This window comes from Ranitomeya variabilis, chromosome 3 (assembly GCF_051348905.1).
Source record: "Ranitomeya variabilis isolate aRanVar5 chromosome 3, aRanVar5.hap1, whole genome shotgun sequence".
NCBI lineage: Eukaryota > Metazoa > Chordata > Amphibia > Anura > Dendrobatidae > Ranitomeya > Ranitomeya variabilis.
In genome coordinates this window covers 681132796-681151430 of record NC_135234.1, presented here as the reverse complement: position 1 = coordinate 681151430, position 18635 = coordinate 681132796, and the positions used below count along the sequence as shown (strand labels likewise).

Below are 18635 nucleotides of genomic sequence, written 5' to 3'. Positions count from 1 at the left end.
ACATACAGGATGCATTTTGGAAAAGAAAGACATACAAGATAATAATGCTGTTCATTATTTTAATATTGAAGATGGAATTGACATAAACACTTAGGGTTTAATACAGAATTTTTTGATAAGACAGAGACAAAACCCAATTGAAAGAGCCACAGACATAAAATTGTGAAGAACATAGGGTGTAGACTTAGCGTAGACAGGGGAACAGATCAGCGACTGCTTTTAGGCTGGTTTAATAGACTGCAACTTGCTGAGATATAACTCATTGCAGTGCAGTTATTTGTGCAGCCTGTCCAAGATGAGACAAGCTTAACAGTGGTGTCCATGCTTCCCCTTGGATAAACTGCTAGAGCTGAAGCTTCCCACATGGTGATGATGGCCACTTCCACTATGTCCACTATGTCCACTATGTGCACTATGTCCACTATGTCCACTATGTCCACTTGAGTTGCTGACCACGGCTGAAAGTTATAAAACAAATATTAATATTATATGCTTACCCGGATCACACATCTTCTTTAATTTGAACATGACTGCTGATGCATGATGTCTGATCCATGTGCAGCATGTAGCATATACCAAGTATTGGCTGTATGATTTCAGACATGATTTCGCATCAGCATTTCAAAGAAAAGCATAGTTTAATAAGCGGCTGAGGCCAAGTCGTACAAGAGACTAGTTGGAAAATCGAATCCCTGATGACTTCTCCCCACTTGTGGCTGACCACTTTTTCTATGAGTGCATATATGTGGAGAGACCTGCCACTCGAGGACAGCGGGTGAGGACAAGGCGTTGGAGACCTACCTGTCCGCCTAGCCTTCAGTGCTGCTATTATGTTTCTCTTTTATAGGAAATGAGTTAAACATACAAGGCTGAAATCATACAGCCAGCATCTGATACATGCTGCCTGTAAATCGGGGAGCATGTATCAGCTGTCAGGTTCCCTTTAATGCAATACTCCAATGCAGTCATGTATACAACTACAAAAACGTCACCATGTCAAGGAGACTTGATTTAAAAAATAATATTAACAAATGTACAAAATATTCATAGTAGTTGGGGCCTCATATGGAATTGTCTTGGAAAAGCAAAAGTTGTAAATGTCTTTTTCTATACTTACAGATGCTAACAGATCCATGTCCTTCACTAACAAGTCTGAAAAAGAAAGAAAATGGGTTAGAGACATAATACAAAAAAGAACAGGAAAAAGAGCAAAGTGTTTTTGTTATAAAAAAATTCACCTGCACTCCTCCCCTTCCAGCAGTTTCCTGTAGGTGGCGATCTCAATATCCAGAGCCAGTTTGACGTTCATCAGCTCCTGGTATTCCCGCAGTTGGCGAGCCATGTCCTGCTTGGCCTTCTGTAGGGCAGCCTCCAGCTCTGCCAGTTTATGCTTGGCATCCTTGACAGCTGCTTCTCCTCGTTCTTCAGCTTCAGCGATGGCAGCTTCCAACTTAGCACGCTAGGTATCATAAAATACAGTTTTACATTTTCAGAATTAATACACAAGAAACCAAAACTGTTATTAAAATGCACTACATTACATGGAGAGCTCAATGGTTTTAATGAGCACAAGGAGTCATTTCCTTCATTTCCACTGTGCATGGACTGTGTATTGGAATATTATATTTCCAAGCTATTTTTACCGCTCAAACAACATTGTAAAAAACACCAAAAAGTAATGGCAGAATCATGTTTGTTTGTTGTCCAGTATATTATATGGTAAAATTAATGGTGTCATTCAAAACTACAACTAAGCCTGCAAAAAAAAAGAAAACTCTCAAATGGTTATGTTGGGGCAAAATGTAAATGTTGTAGATCTTGGAAGAAAGGGAGGGAAATAAAAAAGGAAATGACAACCTGCACAATTATTAAAGGGTTAAATATTCTAGGGGGGTTTTTTGCACTAAATTCTTTTTTTTTTTTTTTTTTAATTAGTTATCATAGACATATTTTGTCATATTGATGTGCCGCACCTCCGTGGTGTTCATGATTTATCCCTTTGACATCCACATTTTTTTTAGTCACAGTGACTGACTGTGAGACCATATTGTATGTCATAGTTTCACAGGGGCTGTCGTATGAATCACAGGCCTATGCATGACAAGGTAAATCAGTGTAAGCATTGTGACTAATGTCGGAACGTCTTCTTTAACAAGCTCTCCCACGCCTCACCTAGGATCCCAGCCAGATCCGCCTGTTCCACATTGTTTCATATATTAACCCAAATTAAGTAGTTATCTTCCACCTGACTACAGATCGGATTACGATGTTCACATAGGCAGTTTTAGCACTTAATCAACTTTTTGTTATGAGATTTTTTTTTCAATGATTGATGTAAGGAATGTTTCTTTTACAACATGCTAGATGTTGGAAATTCATACAACTATACACAATATATTCTATAATAGACAAAAGTAGTAATCTATGTGATGATCACCGTTGTGGAAGATATTGGTAAGAAATCTGGTGGCATGCTTCTTTCAAGTGCTTTTCTACTAGACAGCATGGATTTGGCATCCCCTAGCTCACCAGAGAAATTGGTTCTGAAGAACAACTATATAGAACATGCTCATGTCAAGATTAAAATTTGACCCAAATTTTGCAAGCATTGCACACACAAGACAGATCATAAGGTCTATGGATGCAGTTAAATGGACCAAGATTTGGCTACAATGCACGGCCTGGTCGGCAGATCTCTCAACCCGAGCTTGACAGCTTCATGTATTTCTATGCAGACGTCACGCTCGGGTTGCAGTCCCAGTATTGCAATCCAATCTCTGTCCAATTTATTCAGCTGTCTAACTGCACCCTATATGTGAACACACACATGAGATTATTGTCGGCTGAAACCAGTAATTTTGGTGTGACATCCAACCATCTAATGCACAAAATTTCTCCTAATAGTATTTATATTATAATCATGCGTGATGAAATTCAACATGACTGATCATTTTATTTAATCTGAGAAGGAGATTATAGTACCCCAATTCCTGCACTCTCAACTTGATTGAGAGATATGACTAATTACTACCTTTCGATAGCTATCTGAAGCGTATGGGCATATATCAAAGAGATATAGGGTCAGATAAAAAAATCAACTGAAAATGGGTTGTCTTCTGCTATACCTTTCATACTTTTGAGGTCCAATAATGGGTCTCTCCTGGAGCTTTTACATAATCCTGTGATGCTCTTTGTGACACTACTGTTTGGACACAATCATATCTGAAGCATCCAAGAGCTCAGAATGTTGAAATGTTTAGTATTTTGATGACTTGTATATAAAGTTTGTAAAAGGATATCCTGTTAATCCTATCTATTCTAAAGCTTCATAAATAAATAATGAACAATTGCACTTTTGGCTAACACAAGCCCAGAGCGGCATATAATTTACCTGTGCTTTCACACTCTCTATTTCACCCTTCAGTCTCTGGATCAGACGAGTCAGTTCAGTAATTTCATGTTTAGTATTTCTCAGGTCATCACAATGTCTTCCTGCTGTCATACGCAACTCTTCATACTAAACAGAAAAATGCAAGTGAAAAAAAAGTTAGAAAACATGTAGAAACTAATTTGAAGGTTGTATCATTGAGTCAAGTGCAATGGCATCAATGGTCTGAAGAGACAATTTCGTAGAATTCACAAGCCATGAGGAGACTGCCCAAGCACAACAACAGAGTGGGTTATAGGCCTGCTTTTCTAATATTTAGTTTTTTAAGAAACAGCCTCATTCTTGCCTATATGCGTTTCTGGTATTACAACTTAAGTGAACAAGTCTGAGCTGCAAGTCATAACCCTTGACCAAGAGCAAAAATTTAACTTTTTCTAGAAATAAGTGAATCTGACAAAATTTGATTCATGAGATTCAGTTGAATTTGGTCGGGAAGTTTGATTTGCACTGAATAGATGCCTCAAGACCTCAGAACATAATAAATGGAGAAGTTAAAAAATAACCCATCATCTGTCCTAATGCGGCAGCTCCCAGCCCAGTCCTCTCTTAGGTCTCTTTCTTACAATAGCTCCAGTGTTCTCTTCTATCTACAGCCTCCTTCACTCTTTGGCCCTTCTGGTGCTCACTAGGTCTCATGTGATGGTATGATTTGTGTTGCTCCGTGACATAATGACAACATTTGGGACCTAATCAAAGCCTGAGGTGCCAAGAAGTCAGGATAGAAGAGAAGATCTGAGCTGAAAGGAGGACATGAGCTATCGGACACCAGGACAAGTGAGGGGCAAAGTGAGTACAATTTTTTTAGCTCCTTTTTCACCCTAAAAATAATCAGTCGACATGTTGGCCAACAGGCTGTTATTTTGCTTGATTCAAGTTTCAAATGAACCTAATCACTAAACATTTGGGCAAATCTGAATCGTGAAATTTGAAGCAAATTTGATTTACCTCAAATCAATTAATTTCTACATCTTTCTAATCTTGGACATTATCTTGAAACACTGTAGATTCTTTACCAGGAGACATTTTCTAAACTTCATGGTGTCATCAATTTATTCTAATCTCATAGCATTAGATTTTTGTGTGGGCTAACTTGTTGGCCAAGGCTGCAGAATTTTCCAGATCAAAGTAGAATCAGCGATAGATCTAAAGTAATATAACACAGATAATCCCAGCAACTCAAAACTATTAAGTATTATAATAGGTATATTTTATGAGTAATCATGGGTAGATTAAATTTTGGTTGCTAAAAAATACCTTTCAACTGCTAAACCATGTTAACATGCTGTGTGGATTAACAGGGATTTTATAGGGCTGCACCAAGTTTTTAGAAATGAGTAACTAATAGCTTGACTCACCCTGGTCTGGTACATGGCTTCAGCCTCAGCTCTACTCTTGTTAGCAATCTCTTCATATTGAGCTTTAACCTCAGCAATGATACTGTCCATGTCTAAATCTCTGCTGTTGTCCATGGACACAATGACGGAGACGTCTGAGATCTGAGCTTGGAGCTGAGCAATCTCCTAAACATCGGAAAACAAAGTGTTGTTAGCCATAAACGAATGAAATAAAAACAGTCCATCAGCATTAGGACACATCTATCTATTATTACTCTTATTTGGAACCCTGATGTACTATCTTAGACATTCACATTTGTCTCATTCCCAACTGGAACATCATTAATATTATCAAATTCCCACAAACACTTAAGTCCGCCAAACATGTTAGATAGCTGGCACCTCTCCCGTTTTCGGACGAGTTCTCCTGTGTTCCCTATGAGGGAGCCATCGCCAGACATGTCTGGCAGCAGCTTATCTCAGGGAGACTGTCTGAAATCGGACTAATATTTCTCCTGACAATAAATTGGCCGGGGCACATTAGGCTGTTAGCTGAACCCATCTGTATCGGTGAGTTTGGCTGAAAATAGTAACATTTCATGGTGGGCTGTAGGTCTACCACTAAAATATAATATAGTAGTCAAATCAAATGTAATGAAGCCCCATATTTTCCTCTAGAAGCAATGTTTTTAGGACAGACAACCTCCATATCTCATTTTTTCCATATGAATCTGCATAAAGTATGAGCTAAATATGTACATACAAAGAGGTACATTTCCAAAGTACGGTACTTACTGCATCAAATAGGGCGCGCAGGAAGTTAATCTCATCCGTTAGTGAGTCCACTTTAGCTTGTAGCTCAGATTTGTTGATGAAAGCAGCATCAACGTCCTGCAAGGTAAATTTGCTAATATATTAATTGCTCATTACAAGAATATAATCTTAAAATAATATTTGGTACATACTCTCTTAAGTCCAACAAATTCATTCTCGGCCGCAGTGCGTCTGTTGATTTCTTCTTCATACCTGTTGCATTACACATGAAATGGACATAAATGTACTATCACAATCCAATGTGCTAGACATCTTGTCACCATTGTGATATTTTATTACTTAAACAGTGGAAGCCATAAATTTAACTTTATTTTTTTATCCAAATAACTTACTTTTTCTTGAATTCCTCTACTGCATCTTCCATGGCCCTTCGTTCTGACTCTAGACGAGCTCTTTCACCTCCAAGACTATCTAATTGTTTTCGGAGGTTGCTGATGTATGCCTCAAAGAGAGGTTCAATGTGGCTTTTTGCGGGTTTCTTGTCTTGTAGAAGAGACCATTTTGTCTCTAGCATCTTATTCTGCTGTTCTAGAAATCTCACCTGCAATAAACATATTAAAAAAAAATACAAGTGAAATTAGAGACATAGTAGGGTTATACATCCATACCCTAAGCATTCATCAAAATTAAGACCATTGCCTCATTTAAAGCAATCGGATTGATAGAGTTTTCAGGAGTTTAATTTTGATTGTCTATTTTTGCATAGGGCATCAGTATTTAGTTGTATGGGGTCTTACTCATGGCACCTCAGCCAATCAGCTGAGTGAGGGGGCTACAGCGCACCCTGCCCCTTCCTTCCTTATGCTGCACATAGCATTGTGGCATTATCTGCTGCTTAGTCCTATTCAAGTGAATGGAAATGTGCTGTATTACCAGGTACAGTCACTAGTATATGTATGGCAATGTTCCAGCGGGAACTCCACAGCTACTGGGGTGCCAGCAATCTGGAAAAAAATATTGTTTTCCAGTTCTTTTGATCACTTAGGACACTTGTCATTGGACTATCCCATTGTACTGAAGTACAGAAAACTTTTCTATATTGCTTTACATGAACCGTAATTTTAGGAATGAAGAAAGTGTCTGCCATGCAATATAAATGGCTTGGCTATAAATAGGATGACATTGCTTCCAACAGACTTAAATTGAGTTGATCAATCACATGGAGACATTGCTTTGCTCTATATGGAGGTATACATAAAAACATACATTGCTAAAACATAAAAGCCTCCTATTTATATGTGCATGTAGATTTTTCAAAGACAAGCCCAGTAATACCTTTACATGGCCAGTCCGTTCCTGCTTTATTGAGAAATTAGCATTTGAATTGATATATAAATGAGGCTGAAGGACTATGGTAGATCTGAAGCCTCTGTCACTCCAGCTCTATTCCCCATCCAGCAGTGCTTGCTCCTGTTTGACTGATGGCTCCATTGACTGAAGTCACAAGCAAAGAGGATGTCAGTCAAGCGGGAGGAGGCGGCGCTGAACCGGGAATAGAGCTGGAGTGACAGAGATTTCAGATCTAAAGAAACAACGCAGTCTTCTATGTAATTTTTGAAAAGTTTTAAAGCTTGTTGAAGTTTGGTCCAGTTTGTATGTGTATTAAAAGTGCAATTTCAAGTTACTAAGCATTACGCAATGTAGTGAAAGCTTCTGTGCCGGACACTAGACAGCCCTGATCTCAGACAGATCATGATAAATGAAGATGACTATGCAGCAATATGGAATAGTCTTGTCACGTATTCAGTATAGAAATTGAATGTCAATTTAAATAGTTACTATCTCCTATCTGGGACTGCTTTTTTTTATTTAATACAAGAGCATTCCCTGATTGGTAGTTATTCTAAATATAAGATATTGATAAAAGTGTGCGAAGTAACCCCAATGCTCCCCTGAAAGGGCCCAGCTTTCCAAAAAATGTCATGTCGGGACTTCTGGGTTATGGGATCCCGACTTTGCTAAGTAGTCTGGCCTTTTCTGGGGAGCATTAGCGTTACTTCTGTGCACTTTTGACATTAGCATATTTAAATAATGTCCATTCTGGGGCTGCCCACTCTTTAATTAAATAAAAATACTGCCGCAGATTGGTAATGGGCTGTCTTTAATGTGTGGCTTAAATGAGGGTCTGCTGGTGTACCCTTTTATTTAAAGGGGTATTTTGACCTCAGCTATTCATGGCTGAGATATGAATAGCTGTCTCTATGCAGCTTCCCTATGTAGTCAGGACTATAGAAACATCTGAGTGCTGCTCAGCCATGCTAGTTCAGTAACTCCCGTAGAAATGTATGTAAGTTACAGAACCAGCAGAGCGAGCTGTGTTGTTTCTGTAACTGACGACTTATGAAAAAAAGCATAGCCTGTTGTGCTGCACTGTTTCCACAACTCCCATTTACTTCTGTAGGAGTGATGGGAACGGCATGAAATAGCTGCACCTACTGTATCTGTTTCAGTATTTCCAACCACCTGTGCCATCTACTCAACGAAAGGTATACCCATCTCTATACCTATACCCATCTCAACCATGAATACCCTTTAACTGACCTTTTGGAAGGCAAATCAAAATATGTTATTTGCCATTAAATGAGCATATAGATTTAGAATATTGATCTGGATAAGCAGGGTAAAGTGTACATGTTAATGTGGGTGTCTGATTGGACATGCTGGACTAGTTTTTTACATGTCTTCCCAAATCTACCATTCCCTGATTAGCACTTAGCACAATATGTACAATACTCTATAAAGCCAAACTTTGGAAATATGTTTCTAGGCCTAAACTGGACCTACAGTTGTTGACTGGATGGGCATCATATATTAACTGTCATCCACTAAGATTTATTAAACACCACTCCATCATTTTTTTATTTCAGCACTGGAATGGTGCCACTAATCTAAGCTCCCCAAACCTAATATTATACTTACCAGCCGCCATCCTCAACTCTTCACATTGCAATTCTAGTCCTGCACCACCATCTTATGACCATAACTTCTGAATGACAAGAAGTCAGAGGTAACGGTCAGAAGCTCTCAATGCAAGTCTCTGAGGACCTTGTCCTGTCCTTGTGCTGGCTTTCATAGGCTTACATTGAGTTGTGACTTCTGGCTCTCCTAGCAAACACTCTGGAAGGTCACAAACTGGAGAAGACCAACCGGAGAGGTGCCAATGACAGATGACGGTGGCATCTAGTAAGTATAATACCAGAAGCAGGGAACTTAGATTAGCAGCACCACTCCAGCGGTAAAATTATAAAAAATGCTGGAATGGTGCTTTTAGTATAAGATTTATGAATTGTGGCTTACCTTGTCTATGAAGGAAGCAAACTTGTTGTTCAGGCCTTTAATCTGATCTTTTTCGTCAATTCTGACTTTCTGGATATTTGGATCAATCTCCAAATTGAGAGGGGCCAGGAGACTTTGATTAACTGTAACAGCAGTGATACCGGGAGAACAAAATGATCCACCAAATCCATGGCCTCCAGCACTAAATCCATGTCCTATTCCGAATCCAGAGAAACCATAGGCATGTCCACTCTTCAATCCGCTTGAAATCTTGTGTCCTCCAGACCCAACACTGTAAACACTTTTGCTGCTGAATGATGGGTGCATTTTGTGGCCAATTGATATTTTCTTACTAGTGAAGGAACCAATGGAGCCATGTTTGTGCACAGATGGTAAGCAAGCTGAGGATGAGCTGAAGCTCTTGATTCCATGATGGCTATGTCCAGATTTAACAGACATCTCTGAAGAGTATCTTGATATTAGTTGTGCTTGGAGTGGAAGAAGCTGCGGATGAGTCCGGTGCCTAAAATTGTCCCTTTTATATACCTGAAGTGGTGGGCTTGGTGACTTTAAAGAGCACTAAGACCTTGTAATTGCATCTTCTGAGCTTCCACTTTGGCATTTTTACATCCTCATCATCCTAGTTTAATGAAATTTAATAGAACATTTAAATAAAACTCATAGTGGCAACACACCTAGAATATTAGTAAAGATGAAAAGCACTTAATGCTGACGACTTTTCTCACTAAGCGAGCACACCTCATGTGTTGCAGATTATGATTATAAAAGTCATTTTCCGAAATAGGGGTCAGCTTGTAAAGTGCTCTTTATGAGACTGTATAGTTCTCACTTTGTCATACAGTGTCACATAAACACCAATTTACCCCTGCTTATTAGGATTTTTTTTAATTTTATGTCGTTATAAAATGTCTGCGGAGAAAGACAAGTCTATTAATGCCAAATTAATTAGGCTTTAAAGCTTAACATGATCCCTTACTTAATTAGCATGCATGTCAAGAAATTCCATTATAATTGTTTGGGTTATTTTATTACTTTTTTGTCTGTCTGTAATTTTGATCTATTAAGCTCAAAAGTAGATTCATCAATAAATAACATATGTCAAAAGGAATTTTCTGTGGTTTACAAATAATATCTGTCTAGAAATAATAAGGGTGCGCCTGCTTCCCTGGCCTGGTTTGTACATCAGAACTGACTCCGCATCCATTTTTCATTTTACCAGAGCAAATGTACAGATATAACAAAGTTTGTCATAATGCAGATAATAAGCACTGGGATATCATAACACTAAAATATAATTTCTTTGACACTTAATTTGATATTGGTCAATGTCTTTTGTAACGTTAAATTATTTAAGTCCTCATTCAGATGGCAATGATCTTTTTTGGTATGCAAAAAACTGTTTCATCAATTTTTAGGATCTAAGTTTCATCAGTGTTTGATCCGTGTGTCAGTTTTCCCCACCAGTTTTTCAATAGTGATTTTCATGTATGAAATTTTTTTTACAAAGTTTCTCCTATTACAATATGAATCATGAACAGCACACAGAACATTCATTGATGCCATCCATGTGCTGTCCGTGATTTTCACAGACCCATATGAGTTGTATGGGAAATTTTGATACATGACTCAGACAAAAGGCAGACATGGTCAGCAAAGAAATACGGACATGTGAACAGCTCCACTGAATATGAGTACATGTTCTATCTGTGAAAAGTGGACATCTGAATGAGGCCTAAGTGAGGTACCCTTCTGTGACAAGTAAGTGCGTTATTTGTCAACTTAAGCCTTGCTATATCTGTAAGAAATCATTGAGGTCCATAATATCTTTTCCTGCCAGTTGAGTGGTATGTTTGTGGAGGTACTAATGTTATGTGTGAGTGCAGAGGTGTATCTAGGAGAGGGGGAGAAGGGGCATTTGCGCTGGGCACAGCCGGCAGGGGGTGAATTCGGGCTCTTGATGCAACAGTCAGAGGGGTCTCCCCAGTGACTTCATTTTGCTACTCCCTGTATTGGGAGTCGGTAATTCTCTGAGTCGGCTGTCAAGCTGTTAAGGACTTACTGCTAAGGACAGACTGGGAGTTGTAGGTTCATGCAATACAAATGTATATGGGTCTGACCTAACATTGCAATTAATGTACCATGAACTCATGGTGGTTTCTGGTGATGTATTCATGTACTGATCATGGTTGAGATGATTTATTTATTTAGTGACGTGGTCCAGGTGATGTATTTCTGTACTGACGGTAGTTTTGGTGATGTGCTTCTATACTTATGGTGGTTCTTATGCTGAATTCATCTACAAATGGTGGTCCTGGTGTTGTATTCATGTACTATTGGTGGTCCTAGTGATGTATTCATGTACTGTTAAATGTTCTGGTGATGTATTTTTGTACAGAGGAGGGTTGCAATGCTGTGTTTCTGTACTCATGGGGGTTCTACCGATGTATTTCTTTACTGATGGTGGTTCTGCTGATGTATTCTTGTGCTGTTATTGGTCTTGAACCTGTACACATGTAACAATTAGTGATGAGCGAGTATACTCGTTGCTCGGGTTTTTCAGAGCACGCTCGGGTGGTCTCCGAGTATTTATGACTGCTCGGAGAATTAGTTTTCCTTGCCGCAGCTGGATGATTTGCAGCTACTAGACAGCTTAATTACATGTGGGGATTCCCTAGCAACCAGGCAACCCCCACATGTACTCGGGCTGGGTAACAGCCGTAAATCATCCAGCTACGGCAAGGAAAACTAAATCTCCGAGCAGTCATAAATACTCGGAGACCACCCGAGCGTGCTCTGGAAAACCAGAGCAATGAGTATACTCGCTCATCACTAGTAACAATCCATAACTCGTAAGATTACTTGATACATTTTTACATTAATAAAGTGTTGTGTTATATGACAAGTTAAGGATAACCATGTTTTTTTATTGGGTTGTCCAGGTTTGTTATGAAAGTCTGCAGTCACTCTATGTGACTGCAGACTTCTGAATTCTCACAGCACACACTGCACGCTTTAAAGAGAACGTGTCAGCAGGGTTGAGCATAGTAACCTACACACAGTGTCAGGTCAGCACCATTACACTGAATAAATGATACCCTGGACAAAACTAAATTTATTAGTTCTTTTTCTGGTTTTTCACAGAATATTACTTCCCTTATGAATTGTGATACGCAATATGTAATTTACTGCATTTGTTGTCTGTCGTGCAATATGCAATACGTTGGTTGCACCACGCGGAGAATTAAGAAATGCATAGCCGAACATTTAGCCAATGTTTAGGGGAAATCTCTTTGCAATGTACAAATATATGAAGGGACAGTACAGAGATCTTTCTAATGATCTTTTTACACCTAGGTCTACAACTGTGACAAGGAGGTATCCTCTACATCTAGGGCAGTGTTCCCCAACTCCGGTCCTCAAGAGCCACCAACAGGTCATGTTTTCAGTATTTCCTTAGTATTGCACAGGTGATAATTGCATCTCCTACACAGGCAATAACTCAATCACCCATGCAATACTCAGGAAATACTGAAAACATGACCTGTTGGTGGCTCTTGAGGACCAGAGTTGGGGAACACTGATCTAGAGGAACAAAGGTTTAATCATTATCGCTAATGGTGATTCTTTATTTCAAGAGCCGTGAGATTATGGAACTTTCTGCCACATGATGTTGTAAAGGTCGATTCAGTAAAAAAGTTCACGGAGGGCCTTGATGACTTTCTTAAAAAATAGAATATTACAGGTAATGGGTACTAGTTTATGTGATATTTCATTGATCCAGGGAATTAGGTTGATTGCTGTATGCTTAGATTAACATGTTAGGGTTTAGGCTGAAATCGATGGACTTATGACTACCTTCAACCTTAAAATCTATGAAACTATTAGTGAAGAAAAAAGCTTATTTTTCGATTTTTCTGATAAGATATACTACAAAGACTTTTTATTCCCTTGCACTATTGATTTATGCACACTGTTGGAAAAACAGTGACCATTTAAGAAAAAACATTGATCTCTCCTTGGATACCAATTATACAATGACTGAAACACAACACAAAGATGATATTCATGAACTAAAGTTTATTGAACTGAAATAAAGAGACAAACTTGCACAGAAGCAATAAAGTAATAGTTAAAGCAATGAGATATGCCACTGGCGAAAAGGTAAGGAATCACAACTTAAAGGAATACTGTGTCGCATATTTACACTTGCTAGTCACCATTTGTTGGATTAAAATAAATATGAGGACTAGTCACTTTTTTTCTACATTTACAAACTGTGAAGACATTTAGAATTAAATATGATGATCTATGCAATTTTTCATGGTTCATCATCAACCCATTAGAATTTGAGTCTAATTTGTGTTGAAAATATCAATAATTTGTAAATACAGGTACCGTATATTAAATTTAGTTTTGCTTTTTTTACCTGTTTCCATAGCTTATAAATATGTCACTTGTGCAGAACTAACACATCAATATGAAACAATAAAGGTATATTGTCATCATCCATTAACTAGTATGCATTATTAGTCATGTCATGTATTGATTACGGTAAAACAGGCATGCAGGCAAAGGTAGCAAGATATGCGAGAACGCAAGAACAAAGCCAGTCGGAAATACTTTTCAATCAGTTGAAGACATTATGAGATTACATTTTTCTAGAACTTGATGAGGTAGATCTAGTTGTGGTCACAGTTGTGCTGCTTCCAGAGGTATATCCGGATCCGGTACTGTAACTTCTGTTGACATTTCCACTGCTAGAGTTAAAATTGTTTCCACCACTGAAGCGGTTGCTGCTCACTCCTGCACTGCCACTGGCTCCACCACTTACTCCGCCACTGGCTCCACCACTGACACCACCACTGGTACCACCAGAGCTCATTCCTCCATCATGGTAAAAGCCACCTCCATTACAGTTGGAACCTCCCATGGTAGATGTAATAACAGCTGTAAGTAAAAGATGGCAGGAGTGTTACATATTAAATACTATGGATGATAACAGCAATAATGAATAAAGATGGCTTGATATTATAATACTTACATATCTTAACGGGTCCAGCACATTCTCCAGAAATCCTACAAAATAATCAAATTAAATTAAATTAAATTAAAAGTTTCTAAAGTTTTTTGTTAAAGGTAATATGTTAGCACATTTCAGGCTGCCAATTTACTAATGCCACTGAATCATTTAAACTTATGCAAGTGACCATTTGTAGCAGTAGGATAGCAGGAAAAAAATAAACTTCAATTTTGCCTCACATCACACGAAAGTAGATGGTAAGGGTCCATTGGGTGTTATCTCACCAGTGTCCTTGATTTTCAATACTTTAGCTCTCTCCTCTTTCAACTTGACTGATTGGTGCAGGGTTCCCTTATGTCAACATTATTGGCATTGAAAGCCTGTGACTGCTCCGTGCATTCCTGGGGTAGAGGTGCATGTCTAGAACATCATTGAGACTGTTGTCCAGAAAAAGTTGATGCACATACGCCACCCCCGGAATGCACTTAGTGATATGTAAACTGGTTGCCTCCATTTTAATTCTTATCTGGGTACCTTTAAAAAAAATAGGCAGTCACCCTGGCAGGTTGTTTCTCCAGAATTTGCACCTGTATTGTCTCTGCCTTTATCATGGGTCACTGCTGCTTCCTGTAGTGCTTTGGTTGAGGTTGGTAAATATAGCTGCTTTTTTTCTATAATTTTTTTAGTTTAATAGCCTGAAATATGCTGACAAACTCTATTTAATGATCTCGAAACCATACTAATACACAAGGTACATAATTAATGTTTTTTTTAATTAAAGCTTTGCAAATTTGCCAAGTTACCAATAAATCTTTAAGACAGAAAATAAAGGATAATTGCAGTTATGTGAATATGTCATACTAAAATTATCTATTGATGATATGTGTATTAAATAGGTCAACTGAATAAGTCATTTGTTTTCTCTTGTTTTTGAGGTTTTTCTTTTAAAACTATATTCATTGTATTTATACCTGCACTCTTCGCCTTCCAGCAGTTTCCTGTAGGTGGCAATCTCAAGATCCAGGGCCAGTTTAACGTTCATCAGCTCCTGGTATTCTTTCAGTTGGCGAGCCATGTCCTGCTTGGCCTTCTGGAGAGCTTCCTCCAGATCACTCAGTTTATCCTTAGCATCTTTGATAGCCATCTCTCCACGATCCTCAGCTTCTGCTATGGCAGACTCTAGTTTGGCTCTCTAAAAAACATAAATGTTACTGTGAAAACATAGCAGTGCTTTCATTGACTTATGTGTAAATCTTCTGACAGTACTATATTCAGTACAATATTTCCTATAACCGAGCATTTGCATTCAGCTGTGACCATAATCCTTGATCAAGCCCAAGAATTCCTATACATGCAACTCATACAGATATAAACTACCAAATTTTAGAAATGCAAAAAATTAGAGACATGAATGTAGCTAACTTAATAGGCCATCATCTCATTAATCTATTGCAACCTATTAATGATTTACCTGAGCCTTTGCATTTTCAATCTCGGCTTTGAGCTTGTTCACTATTCTGTTGAGATCTGCAATTTCATTCTTGGTGTTTCTCAGGTCATCTCCGTGCTTTCCTGCTGTATTCTGTAGTTCTTCATACTGGGGAAATGTAAAAAAAGATTTTCAGTATTTCAGTGGAATCGATGCACTAGTAATCTCCAATGGTTTGGCTTGGATTTTACTCCACCGACTGAAATGGTAGGTTTCTTCAGTCTGCACTTACTTTTGATTGATACCAGGATTCAGCCTCAGCTCTGCTGTTCCTGGCAATCTCTTCATATTGACCTTTGACCTCAGCGATGATGCCATCCATATCTAGATTTCGGCTGTTGTCCATTGACACAATAACTGAAGTGTCAGAGATCTGATTTTCAAGTTCAGTTATTTCCTGTAAGATTCATAAGGAAAACAAAAGAAAATGAAAAATTCCAGTAATATACCACAAAACATATTTGAGACAACCTCTCAAATTTGCACTGAAAGGGGTTTCTCAAAGAATGTGAAAGATTGATATGATATGATAGATTTTAAATTCTGTGAGAGGAAATCTGGTCCAGATTATGTACTGTACATATTAAATAGATAGTCTTTTGGAGCTGTCTTTGTTCATAGTGAAACCTCTTTCACCAAACCACCCACAATTGCTCGGAAAAAGATCTGGATTAATGGGCCTTTCTAAATTAAGAGCCAATGTAAATGAAAAATTGTGAAAACTGTCACAAAAAATTGATCTAGATCGTGAGTATATCTCTTGAAAGCATGTTTTTTTGGGGAGGCTTCATCATGGTGCAAATTATTGTAGTATAATGTAGAAATACATATAAGTAAAGTTCTGTGTGAAATTCTATATAGACCTACCAAATAAAATGTATTAGACCGAAGAACCTTTTTCAAAATACAAAAATAATGACCTGATTTGTGAAGGTTTCGCAAGTAACTAGAGCTCACTGTATATTAAAGAAGCCAATAAAAAGTTTAGTGTCTCCACAAATAATAGCTTACCATTTCATAAATAGCTCTAGAGAAGTTGATCTCATCGGTCAAAGAATCAACCCTTGACTGTAGGTCAGTTTTGGTCATAAATGCTGCGTCTACATCCTGCAAATTATAAGGTACATTGTGTTACCCAATCTGTACTAATAAACTTTTTTCACCTCCACAGAAATTGTGTACGCCGTGTCGTGTCACCTTTTTCAATACTACAAACTGATTTTCTGCTGCTGTGCGCTTGTTCAGTTCATCTTCATACCTACAGATAAAGGGGCAACAAGTCATTGTGAACGAGTTACTCATTATTGTGCCAGTATAGATAAAATATTGAAATAAAATCATACTTTTTCTTGAAGTCTTCCAACAAATCTTCCATGTTCCTCTTCTCTCCTTCTAGACGCGACTTTTCACTTTCAAAGGAATCCAACTGCCTTCTGAGGTTAGATATGTAGGACTCGAAAAGAGGTTCTACGTTGCTTTTTGCTGTTTTTTGATCTTGCAGGAAAGCCCATTTGGTTTCCAGCATTTTATTTTGTTGTTCTAAAAACCGCACCTACAAAATTCAATTTATATGTTGGTATTATGGTATATGTTTTAGGAGAAAACATCACAATAGTAATTTTTTAAAAACAATGTAGAGAATTGAACTGAAAAAAAAAATAGTAGTCGTAAAATTCTAATTATTGGCACTAGTATTTGTTTCACAGAAGAAACTATTGATTGGTAAGAAAAAAAGTAGTTATTATGTATGAAAGAACAGGTACAAATAAAATAATAAACTTTTTTTAGGGAACTCTATAACTGAAAAGGGAAAAAGTACATAACACAGTAAACAAGCAATTGCAATAAACATGCCTAAATGAGTGACAGACTGATACAGAGGAAGGGAAGACCCTGCCCACGAGGGCTTGAAATCTAGTAAGGAAGGGGGGAGAAGACAGTAGGAGACTGAATACAATTACAGAAGTCATATGCATACTTCTGTGAACTGAAGCATGACAGAACATTCTACAGAGGTGCTAGTCATGGTAGACTAAAGTCTAATAGTGAATAATCTATCATTTCTCTATTTGCTGCTTGGAAGTTGTAGGCCCATCTGAGCAAATTCTGTTTCCACAGTTCTATAATTTAGTTGCTTATTTCTATCATGTGTCTCGTACTTGTGGGTGTAGGATGAACATACCTTGTCAATAAAGGAAGCAAATTTGTTGTTCAGTGTCTTGATCTGTTCCTTTTCCTCTTTTCTTACTTTCTGGATATTTGGATCAATCTCCAAATTCAAGGGGGTGAGAAGACTTTCATTTACAGTAACATTTGTAATGTTTGCATATCCACCATTCCCGAAGCCAGATCCACCAAAGCCTGAGCCTCCATATCCTGCACCTCCAGGCCTGCCAAAGCCAGCTCCAGATGAGCCATATCCAGAACCCATACCAGCACCCCCATAGCCACCCATTCCAGCATTACAGCTTGCAACAGAGATTTTTCTTGTTCCTCCAGCGTTATAGGCACTTCTGCTGTACTGGGACTGCATCCTTGAGCCACTATTGCTTCTTGGAGAGCTCATATGGTTCCTGTTCCCATTCCTTGGCATAGAAGAAGAGCTGAAATTTCTGTATGCAGAGTTACAGTGACTGGATGGGTGAGCCATGACAGGAAAGGATAGATGAGGCTAACTGCGGTGTAAGCTTGGGAGAGCAGTTCTGAAGTGAAGGCAGCATCACCTTTTATACACAGGTAATGGGTATGGTAGCATTCTACAACATAAAAATACCCTATAATTGCAGTTTTATTGTCCTAAAGCGCTGGCATGGCATTTCATAGTACTATTATTGACAGAAAAAGAAATAACTACACACCTTCTAAATTGCAAACAAATTTACAGTTGGTTATTTTGCCACCTGTAAATCAAGACCCTATTTTTTAACATTTTAAAAGAATAATTAAAACATAATAGTAACAATGTGTAATTAACAGCATCATAAATGTTGCCTTGTGTCGTCTCACCTTGTTATTTTCATGTTTTCTGTTTGTCTCATATAACACTATGGTTAAAAATCTTACATAAACCTATTTTTATTTTTTTTATAATGGCTCATAAAATATGTCCATTTTCAGGATTGCTGTTTTTAATTTTTGCACAGGAGTTTGATTTACAGGGGTTATTGTACAAAAAGACATTAAAGATTAAAAAAATATATATTTCTTTTGGCA

At 38.0% G+C, this 18635-nt stretch overlaps 2 protein-coding genes across 2 annotated transcripts; both read right to left on the bottom strand.

Annotated features, from left to right (window-relative positions):
* Positions 1 to 51: 51 nt before the first annotated feature.
* On the bottom strand, positions 52 to 9410 carry LOC143816994 (keratin, type II cytoskeletal cochleal-like). Its single transcript, XM_077298039.1, has 9 exons — positions 8914 to 9410; positions 5949 to 6157; positions 5748 to 5808; positions 5578 to 5673; positions 4804 to 4968; positions 3392 to 3517; positions 1239 to 1459; positions 1118 to 1152; positions 52 to 458 (listed from the first exon to the last, which is right to left on the bottom strand). The coding sequence occupies exons 1-9, from the start codon at positions 9349 to 9351 to the stop codon at positions 307 to 309; spliced, it is 1503 nt and encodes a 500-aa protein (XP_077154154.1). The 5' UTR covers positions 9352 to 9410; the 3' UTR covers positions 52 to 306.
* A 3561-nt stretch (positions 9411 to 12971) lies between these two features.
* Positions 12972 to 18185, bottom strand: LOC143816993 (keratin, type II cytoskeletal cochleal-like). The gene is made up of 9 exons (XM_077298038.1): positions 17605 to 18185; positions 16766 to 16974; positions 16620 to 16680; positions 16434 to 16529; positions 15655 to 15819; positions 15405 to 15530; positions 14905 to 15125; positions 13955 to 13989; positions 12972 to 13860 (listed from the first exon to the last, which is right to left on the bottom strand). The coding sequence occupies exons 1-9, from the start codon at positions 18070 to 18072 to the stop codon at positions 13562 to 13564; spliced, it is 1680 nt and encodes a 559-aa protein (XP_077154153.1). The 5' UTR covers positions 18073 to 18185; the 3' UTR covers positions 12972 to 13561.
* Between the last annotated feature and the right edge of the window lie 450 nt (positions 18186 to 18635).